At 47.7% G+C, this 10,865-nt stretch overlaps 1 protein-coding gene across 1 annotated transcript; it reads right to left on the bottom strand.

The window, feature by feature from the left end:
- Positions 1 to 3,301: 3,301 nt before the first annotated feature.
- chodl (chondrolectin) lies at positions 3,302 to 8,875 on the bottom strand. Its single transcript, XM_085469159.1, has 8 exons — positions 8,757 to 8,875; positions 7,141 to 7,316; positions 6,886 to 7,064; positions 6,636 to 6,793; positions 6,496 to 6,537; positions 6,309 to 6,392; positions 6,139 to 6,235; positions 3,302 to 3,670 (listed from the first exon to the last, which is right to left on the bottom strand). Exons 1-8 carry the CDS (start codon positions 8,851 to 8,853, stop codon positions 3,589 to 3,591), a joined length of 915 nt encoding a protein of 304 aa, XP_085325285.1. The 5' UTR covers positions 8,854 to 8,875; the 3' UTR covers positions 3,302 to 3,588.
- Between the last annotated feature and the right edge of the window lie 1,990 nt (positions 8,876 to 10,865).

Genomic DNA, 10,865 nt, shown 5'->3' with positions numbered 1-10,865 from the left:
GAAGACGTTTCACCTCTCATCCGAGAAGCTTCTTCAGTTTTAAGGTCAAATGGTGGAGAGTCCCAGATATAAACCTAGTGGGAGTGACCCCCCACAGAGGGACAAAAGGACCCCCTGATGATCCTCTAATCGCCTGAGCCAAGGTGTGAAACTGGGTGTGGGTCCCAATCAGCCAGAGTTTCGGGTGAGCTCATTGTGAAACCTGGCCCCACCTGTGAAAGGATAAGACAGGTCCATTTCACTATAGATGCCCTCCAGATCGAGATCAGCCAGACTCTGCAGGAACCGGAAATCCTTCTACCCTCTCCAATCTTAGAAAAGGTTTACAAGTTTGTGGACAAGGCTCAGCAGGCCCAACACTCTAAAGGAAAAGAAAGACAACGCAGGAAATTTCACACCTTGCTTTCAAAAACACACACACTCCTCATTCTGAACCTACACAACCCAGAGAAGAAAACACACCTGAAGACAGTCAGGAGAAATGGGTAAAGAACTTTTCAGACCGGAATCTCACTGAACCTTAAGAGAGAGTATTAGCCAAAGGACTCTATTTTGCCATTTCTCCACAACAGTTGCCCATAGTGGACCTCATCACAGCCACAGAATCTGCCATACGGATTAATAAATTATCACAGACAGAAGCAGAGCAAATCAGGATGAAAGTCTCAGCCACGCTCTCCAGTGCCAAAGTCCCTCCATCCAACCTCACAATACAGGAAAAGAAGGCCGTCGCTTCCCTGAGCAAAGACCACAACATCACTGTTTTACCAGCTGATAAGGGAAGATGCACCGTGGTCCTAAACACTACAGATTACCACACAAAGATCACTACTCTCCTCAGTGACAACAATATCTATGAAGCCTTAAAGCGAGACCCCACAAGCAGCTACAAAAAGAAAGTTATAGCTTGCCTTCAAGACTTTGAAAAGGACAAAATCATTGACCGCCTTAGATATCACTGCCTTTACCCAGGGGATGCCATACCCTGCATTTACGGACTTCCTAAAATCCACAAGGAAGCTGTCCCACTCAGACCCATAGTCAGTAGCATAAACTCAGCCACTTATAACATTGCTAAACACCTTGCTACCATCCTTGCTCCTCTCGTGGGGAACACCCCACACCACATCAAGAACTCCACCGACTTCACCGACAAGGTCCAGAAACTTACCCTGAATCCAGATGAAACCATGGTGTCCTTTGATGTAGTCTCTCTCTTCACTTGCATACGCACCACGGAGGCCGTGGAGACTGTCAGAAAACGACTACAAGAAGACAGCTCCTTGGAGGACAGGACCAACTTCACACCCGATCAGACCTGCACACTGTTAGACCTCTGCCTCACCACTACATATTTCAAGTACAACGAAGGCTTTTACAGACAAAAACATGGCTGTGCCATGGGCTCCCCCGTGTCACCTATTGTAGCCAACCTTTACATGGAGGAAGTGGAAAGGAAGGCTCTTGGCTCTTTCAAAGGAAGAGTACCCAGCCACTGGTACAGATATGTGGACGACACCTGGGTCAAAATCAAGACACAAGAAGTGGATTCCTTCACTGCGCACATCAACGCTGTGGATAAAAACATCAAGTTCACCAGGGAAGACACAAAGGACGACTGTTTGCCTTTCCTGGACTGCGCTGTGGACATTGAAGAGAACGGCAAACTCAACATCGAAGTTTACCGGAAGCCCACACACACGGACCAGTACCTCCTCTTTGACTCCCATCACCCTTTGGAACACAAACTTGGAGTAATCAGGACCCTACACCACCGGGCAGAACATGTTCCCTCTAAGCCTGAAGGGAAAAAGAAGGAACACACACATGTAAAGGAAGCACTCAAAACGTGCGGCTATCCTAAATGGGCGTTCTTAAAGTCAGCAAAGAGGCACAGAAAAGAAGATCAGACACCAGCGAGGGAGGATAAGAAGGACAGACGCAACAACATTGTCATCCCCTATGTAGCCGGTGTATCAGAGAAACTCAGGCGAGTTTTCTCCAAGCACAACATCCCAGTGCATTTCAGACCCAGCAACACGCTCAGACAGAAACTGGTTCACCTGAAAGACAAAATGCCAAAACACAGACTTAACAATGTGGTGTTTGCTGTACAGTGCAGCGAGGAATGCCCAGACCTCTACATTGGAGAGACCAAACAACCACTTCACAAGCGCATGGCACAACACAGAAGAGCCACCTCCACAGGACAAGACTCAGCAGTCCATCTGCATCTTAAGGATAAAGGTCACTCTTTGAGGATGCCAATGTTCACATTTTGGACAGAGAGGACAGATGGTTTGAAAGAGGAGTGAAAGAAGCATCTATGTCCACTGTGAGCGACCATCTTTGAACAGAGGCGGGGGTTTACGACACCAACTCTCTGCCATCTATAATCCAGTTTTGAGATCCTTCCCAGACGCCTTAACGCCCACTCACATCCTGGGCCATCTGACCTCAGGAATTCGCATGATAAGGTGGAGCCAGGTTTCACAATGAACTCACCCGAAACTCTGGCTGATTGGGACCCACACCCAGCTTCACACCTTGGCTCAGGCGATTAGAGGATCATCAGGGGGTCCTTTTGTCCCTCTGTGGGGGGAAAATCCCACTAGGTTTATATCTGGGACTCCCCAACATTTGACCTTAGAACTGAAGAAGCTTCTCAGATGAGAGGTGAAACGTCCTCCAGGGCTCTGACGAGTGTTCGTGTTTTAAACTGAAGCTGTTGATCAGTCAATTACGTCGTCCTCAGCAGCACCGTCACACTGATTGACAGCTGTGTTTCTGATCCACAGCTCAGGTGTGTTTTGACTTAAGGCGGAGTATTAGGTGGCCCTCCTGAAACTCATCTCCACACCTGAGTTACAGCGGTTGTTACGCCTCGGGACGCCACTTGCCCAATCATGACCATAAAAACTGCCAGAGGACAACGTGTGCGGAGCCTGAGGCTGATCCAGGTGAGCTGATATTCAGGAAGAGAGCATTTTACAAACATGAGTATTATTAGTTTTTGATCCCTCACATCTGAAGTCTGAATAACCAATCAGTGATCCGAGGACGCGATCCTCAGAGGGACTCATTCAGCTTCAAGCTCCACCCTTATTTTATTTTCTTGAAAACTTTTCCGACCCTCTAACTCTCCTCAGTTATTAACTGGTCTGTTAACACCCCCCGTCTCCGTGGAGCAGCTGCTTCATCAGCTCTCTGTGAAATCAAACGCACCTCTGCTGTGACTCCACCTCCCGAGGGACGCATTAACTTCACCCAATTTACTCGTTTAATTAAACATGGAGCGTCTGGCTGACAGTAACAAGAGGAGGAGCAGGGAGGGAAGAAAAGGAGTAATCAAGGAGGACAAAGAAGAGGGGAGCAAAAAAGAAACAAGGAGGAAGTGGGGGAGATTGAAGAAGAGCAAAGGGACGGTTGATAAAACGAGAGAAAGGAAACTGGAATAAGAAGTACAGAAGAAGAAGTCTCTGTGATGACATTGCCGCCTGTCCGTAAACACCCTGCGATGAAGATGATTGATTGGTTTGACCGTAGAGTGATGTCCTCCCTCTGCCCTGCTGACACTGTCCTGTGATGTCAGACCTCCATGCTGTCAGCTTTGGGTGACCCGGAAATCCACAGATTTGATTGGTCGCCAGGCGTCTTGGTTCGGGAATCACTAGGTGGAGAGAGAGATATGTTGACATCGTCACTAGAACGGCCGCTGTCATGGAAAGAGTCGAGTGAAAGTCACATATTAACCATCTCAAACTGCAGGAAAGCAAAGAGGAGCCAAAGGTTCAGTCTGACCGACACAGGCAGCAACCACCATCAGGAACTGATCAATGACTCTGATCAATGATTCTGATCAGTTACTCTGATCAGTGACCAGTGTTGGGTGTAACAAGAATAATATTACATTTTTCAGTATTGCAGTAATGTCACAGCTGCACAGACAGCATGTGCTAACGCTAAGCTAACCAGACAGCAGGGGCGTCCAAATTGATGGGCTGCATCCTCCTGAGGCCGCATTTGTAGGCCGATTATGTCACAGCGACCCGACGAAGGATATCCAGATTCGTAAATGCGTCCTCCTTTTCCCCAGATTTGAAGGATGGGTCGAGTGTGTCCCTCGTGGCCCATCATATCCCAGAATTCAGCCAATTCCAGTTTACAACAATGGTGGCCGCTACAAAGTTTTAATATTACTCTTATTACTCTTTCTGGGTCACAAAATAAACTTTTAACATATTTTTAGGCGAGAATGCAGCTGTGTAAACTTCAAATATCTGCTTGGTTTTGTTCCTGAGTAAATTGGTTTGGCTGAGATTATAGTTTTCACACAGCTTAATAAACGTCAAACAGAAAACTGATTAAACAAAAGTGTGAGACGGTTGAGAATTTACTCCAGTGTCCTGTTATACTTTAGACAGCAAGGAGCAGAGGGATGAGTTTATTAAACTCCAACGAGACAGCGGTGACGCAAGTCTGAAGGCTAGACCATTCAATTTACTTCTGGCTTACCTGACCTCCTGAGGACCTGGCCTTCGCAGTCTGTGTGCGCCGGGTCCTCAGAAGGATGCAGCCTCTGAATTTGGACACAGCTAGCATGTGCTAACGCTAAGCTAGCCAAGAACCCAGACTGATGTTAAAGCTGAGAGTATGCAGACCCCAGTCCAGTAGCCAGAGCCTGAACTTCAACAGGTAACAAGCTGATGAGCAGTCAGGCTGTTTTTCTACTTTTTCATGTTTCTACAGTTTAATCACAATGACAACTGCTTTGTGCTGGTTTCCATCTTTGCTTTGTGTGTGAATGGGTGGACGACTGGATATGTAAAGCGCTTTGGGGTCCTTAGGGACTAGTAAAGCGCTATATAAATACAGGCCATTTAAAGCGCTATACAAATACAGGCCATTTACCATTTGTGTTCATACATAAGAGCAAAGGTGGAAGATCACATGTGTGTCCTCATTATGGGATGTGTTAATGTGTGTGGGGCTGTAGCCTCAGGTTTATGTTGTTAACTGTAATTATGAGACAGTTTGAAACGTCATTTTCCAGTATAATGACAAAGTAATGTCACGAGTAGTATAATGAATTACTTTATCAGACACGTAATTAAGTACTGCATACTTTTAATGAAGGTAACAAGTAATATGTAATACATTCCACATATCCCGTGTCACTTCACACCATACCTTCCTCCCATTAAAAAGGACTAAAACCTTATTTCAGAATACTCTGCTGCTTCATGTTCTGTGTGTTTGTTTCCATCATATTCATTAAAAGCTGTCCTCAGACAGGCTGACGTCCTCCTGGTTGTAACACACAGCCGTCCCTTTACGTGCTCTAAGTAAAAGCCGGACTTCAGGTGTCATCTCGATCTAGGGCAAAGAATAAAATGCCACACAGTCTCACCTGAAGAGGGAGCTATGCTTACCCTGCTGCAGGGAAAAAGTCAGAAATGTTCAGAATAATCCTTCTTTGTCTGACACTCTGTCTGAAACAAACTGTTCTAGCTCCTCCCCCTTTAAGCCTACTCTCTAAATAGAAAACATCTGGAAACCTGCCAAGGGGCAGACTCTGGTCATCATGAGCTTTGCAGCATTTACAGATCCACGTTAGAGGCGCGATATTTATCACACCTAATCATCTGCCTTTGACCTCTGACCCCATCAGGCTCCAACACTGAGCTCCATCCCGCAAGCAAACAGCTGCTTTGGTTCAGCTGAAGCCGTGGCAGGACTGGAGTCAGCCAGCGCTGCCTCGCTGCTTCTGATTCGACAGCTTTAAGGAGTGAGTGGTGAGCTCAGTTGACCCAGCTGGGTCGTGGAGGAAAGTGGGAACAGAACCAACGAAAATACACAAGTCAGCAGATTTTTTGCTGCTGTAGACTCCTGAACTGATGCCAGCAACACACACACACGCTGGTCTTTCTATCACTGTGAGGACTGCATCAGAGGACCAAACCTGACTCCTGCCTAAAAGCATCAGGACTCGATATCCCCACCAAACGTCCCCTCAGAGTGAACACCTCCGGCTGCTGTAAATCAGCTTGTTAACAAGTTGACTCATTACAATCATACAGGAAACGCTGCAGCGGCAGAGGACCATGATGGGATTCGTAGCTGCTCTGCATGTCTTACCTTCTGCTGAGCATCTGAAAACAGCAGGTGGCAGAAGCCACCAGGATGAGCAGCAGCAGGGGGATGGTGGGGATGACGACGTACAGCAGCAGCATACCTGCAGAGACACCAGACCACCTGAGCATTAGGTCATGAGCCCAGATCAGGTCAAAGGTCGCAGGTCTTCTTACCTGAAGCTCCGGCCATGGTGACCTGAGGTGGAACGTCTTCGTTGTTTGCAGGCTGTGTGGCCACGCCTCCACCTGCAGTCACTGCTATGGACACAAGAACACACCTGTGCCTTAATACAGAGCTGCAGGTGAGTCCCACCTATGGCTCCACCTGCCTCTATGATCTTATATGGACCTTCCTCCTTACCTGTATCCTGCCCACCAGGTGTGTCATTCACCAGATGGCTCTCTGAAAGACAGGAAGTAAAGAACCTGAGTGAGTGAAGCTGACTGGCTGACAACACCAGGGCTGCTTATCTATGATTGAAGCTGACTGGCTGATGGCACCTGGGTTGTATTTGCAGATGAAGTTGTGTTTCATGTTGCACCGGTCGTCGTTCCATTGGTAGAGATAAGCCCCGCCCAGACCAGAAGGCGCAGTTGGCTGATGGTACATGACAACGCAGGCCTCACCTCCACAGGATGGTTCATCGAAGTACCAGTTCCTGCATCATCAGCACAGTTGGTTAAGCCCAACCCACCCCCTTTAGTAAAACATGCCGGGAGTCACCTGACACAGCTCTGACATCACGCTCACCTGAAGGAGGCCACGCTGCCGTCGGTCCACTGGTAGAGCTGCGGACAGGAAGTTAAGGCATTGCTGAGCTCCGACTGAGTCTGATCCACTCCCTCCACCCGAGTCAGGCCGATCCAGAAGTCCCCGTCAGCTATGCCCCCGCCCCCTCCTGCCCTGTCCACCGCACCTGAACGCAGCTCCTGGAAACAAAAACAAGGAGAAAGGGTCACAGAAAAAGGAGGGGAGGGTCTAGAGAGAACCAGGTGTGGGTCTCACCTGCAGCAGGTGCTCGATGTCTCGCTGTTCCGTCGAGCTCTCGATGCTGAGAAGCGCTCCTCTGTCCATCTCGCAGGCCTGACGCGCCTCGCTGAAGGCGACGCGGCTCGACACGTCATGGAAGTACGCCATCTTATAGCAGGGACGCTCGGCCCCGCCCACACACACTGTCTGACCTGAGACATGGAGCCCCGCCCACAGGAAGATGCATCAGAGCAGCACTGAGTGTGTGTGTGTGTGTGTGTGTGTGTGTGCGCACAACAGTGTGTTAATCACTGTTGCGCACACACACACACACTTCACTACTTTAAGTGATTAGCTGGAGTGTCTTCTGCACCATCATCACTTTACTGTTAAAGCCACTAAAGAGCTCCATATATATCTGTCTGCTGTCAGCCCGCCCTCCACCCATCCCTCCACCCACTGTTCCTCCACCCGTTCCTGCTGCCTGTGGTTCAGGTATTTTAGCTGCTCCCCTGATAAATCGAACAGATCTCTGAAACATCAGCTGGCCACATGACCCATTACAAACCTGCAAACCTTACACCAGACACACCACCCAGTGGTAGGCCTGCAAATCCCACATCGCCCCTCCTCTGTCCCCTGAACCTTCAGTCTGCACTCTGCTTCACCTCCCATCTTTTTTTTTTAAATTTTTACTAAACCTTGAAAACATCGGCTTCAAGAACGCACATAAGAGTGTGTACGAGCACGCCCGGCTGTGGGCGGCTGCCTCCTATCCCCTCCTCAATCTGTCTGCTGCATCTGTATTCTGACATCTGCAGGAGCTCCAGATGTACACACGAAGCAGTCGTAGTGAGTGTCTACAGAAAATCAGCTAGGACTCAAACAGACAACAAATATGACACAAAGTGAAGTTTATTTTATCGAATCTGTTGAAGGCATCTGAGCTGATGGCCGCGTGTCATCATTGCCATGAAGGCGATGGTTTGAATACTCGCAGTGGTTTGTGTGACTCGATCCTCACTTCGATCAGGTGTCACGTTTCACCCTGACAGAAGAACAAAGCTCTTTCATTTCTCTGATCACAGTCAGATGATGTTTGCACAGGTCAGAAATTCTTTAATGTGATCAAAGCCACAGACACACACGCACACACGTATACACACACGTATACACACATGCGTACACGTATAAAGACACATACATATAAACACACATACACACAGACACGTATACACAGATTTATACACACACGTAGACACACATTTATACACACACGTAGACACACATTTATACACACAGGTATGCACACATATACACAGACGTGTACACAGACACACACACACCACACATGTGGCTGTACTTTGGTGGACGAGCATCCCTGTAAGGCTGACAGATTTCAGTGAATGACTCTCTGGGAACACGTCACATATCTCACTACATTAATGGTTCTTTTCACTGGTTTAACTGTATTTCCACTTAAACCAGTGCTGCTGGTTTTCCTTCAGAGTGGAAAACATGAAGTGCAGCAGGATGAGCTGCTGCCTGCGCCGCTGCGAGCTGCAACACTGAGGTTTCTGTAACATGGAAACTTTTCACGCCTCAAAAGAGCCACACTGTTTAAAAAGTAATTGGATTACTGCAGTACTCACCGCTCACCACCCGTGCTGCCTCCACCTGGACCATCCCCATCGCCACAACGACCCCGAGCATCAGTCGGTTAATTATCACGATCCTTGAGCAGGTCATCTTTATTTCTTTAAATATGAAATTAAATCTACAAAATAAAAGTGTTTCTGTGGAGAGCTGTTCCAGAGACGTTTCAAAATAAAAGCCTGCCTCTGGTCAGCGTGCTCCTGGTGCCCATGTTTCCTCTCCTGTCTCTGTACTCTGAAGTGAAGCGGGAGGCAGAGGAGCGCCTGTCTCCTCCTCCTCCATCGATCCTGCCCACTGAGCCACAGCTGTAACCTCCTCCTTCAATAAAGCCCGGGGGACCACACACACACACACACGCACACACACACACACACACACACACACACACACACACACACACACACACACACACACACGCACACACACACACACACACACACACACACACACACACACGTTTAATTCATTTACTCAGAGCCTCAGCTGATTGGCTCCAATAGAGCAGCTGATCAATAGATGAAATGTGCAGTTATGAGCATCACTTGAGCTCGCCGCTTCCTCCATTGATCCCCGAGCAGGAGGAATTTTCTCTCATTATTCACACAGCAAGCGGCTCCAGTTTCACATTAATGAAAGCTGAACGCAGAATCGGTTTCATTCTGACACACGCCGTGGAAACGCTTCCTGCGTTTTAAACCCCGATCCGTGCACAGACGCTTCCCGTTAAGATGTCTGATTTTAGGTTTCCTTCATCCTGTCAGAGGTCCTGAGATGTTTGTGGGGACATGGATCCCAAACTGCGGACTGGAGCTCCCCCCTTTATCCTCAGTGTCCACACAGCCACTGCAGCAGCCACTGTATGACAGCCGTGGGATGAATGACCCACTCACACTCGACTGTGGTGTCACCCACTGTTTTGACGTCCACCATGGTGGGTTTGTGGAGCATTATCAGTCTGCATTCACAGACTCTGGCTGTATCCCAATCCAGGGTCTGCAGCCTTAAAGGCCACATTTTAAGGCCGGTTAAATCACCGCGACGCGACGAAGGCTGTCCCAATTCAAAGGCTGCTCGAAATGCGGCCCTCAAATGCGTCCTTCATTTCCCTGAATTTTAAGGACGTGGCAGTGTAGACTTCGTGGCCCAACATATCCCAGAATGCATATGTAACATAGTTAAATAGAGTTGAAGTTAAATCCCGCTAAATGGGACATTGGCGCCACCTACTGTCGAAAAAGTCACCCTGCAATATTCACAAAGGGCAAGGGATTCTGGGTAATCCTCAGAATAATGGAGGATTCCTGCGAGGTAAGGAATGCGCAAATGTTGTGGGGAGGAAAAATCATATCGCAGGCTGTTAAAGTAATACAGTCTGACCCGATTATTTCTGTTGTTTATACATCATTTGTTGCGGGTCATTTCTCCAGTCTTTATGTTGAACTGAGTGCACGTTTATGTGAGATTTCTTTATTGTGAGGAGAGGAAACAAAATGGGAGCATAGTTAGCTAACTCTGTTGTTGCTTTCCCGTTTAGATTTTGTGCTGATTGCCCACGACATTAAAAAGAGAGCATTCTAACCATTGCCTTTTTGTTGTGAAGACACTACACAGAGGTCACACATAGCAGCGCGGTGGGTGTGGATAATTTTGCTGAAAAAAACCGGCGGATGAGGGGCGGCCGAAGAGTAAACTTTAAGTAAGTACTGAATATTATGTCACTTATTTATGTGCAAATGTTTAATAACGAAGAACATTAAAACATTACTGTTGGCCAAAGTTATGTGACATTAGTGACGTTTGTGCTAACTTGGTTTAAAGCCTTTACTTTAAAATATACGCCGTTCAATAGCTGAGCTTAATCAGAGAATGATCAAAGTTCATGTAGAAACAAACAAACACATGAACAAAAGATTTTCTCCTTCATTTCTGTCAAACAAAGCTGTATGAAACGTTTCCAGCTGTTAGTATCATTGTTGCTAGGCAACCTGGGCAGCGCAACGAAGGCTAGACTGTCCCATTTCACAAGCCTCGCACTTCCGGCCTTAGCGGTCTTTAAGTACGCGGCCCTTATGGACCGTTAAGGCTGCAGACCCTGAATTGGGATA

The sequence above is a fragment of the Copadichromis virginalis genome, linkage group LG9 (genome assembly GCF_057382275.1).
Source record: "Copadichromis virginalis isolate Kocher_CV1m ecotype Utaka linkage group LG9, C_Virginalis_male_GT1.1, whole genome shotgun sequence".
In the NCBI taxonomy this organism is placed as follows: domain Eukaryota; kingdom Metazoa; phylum Chordata; class Actinopteri; order Cichliformes; family Cichlidae; genus Copadichromis; species Copadichromis virginalis.
Note: the sequence above shows the minus strand (reverse complement) of the source record. Positions and strands in the feature narration are given on the sequence as shown.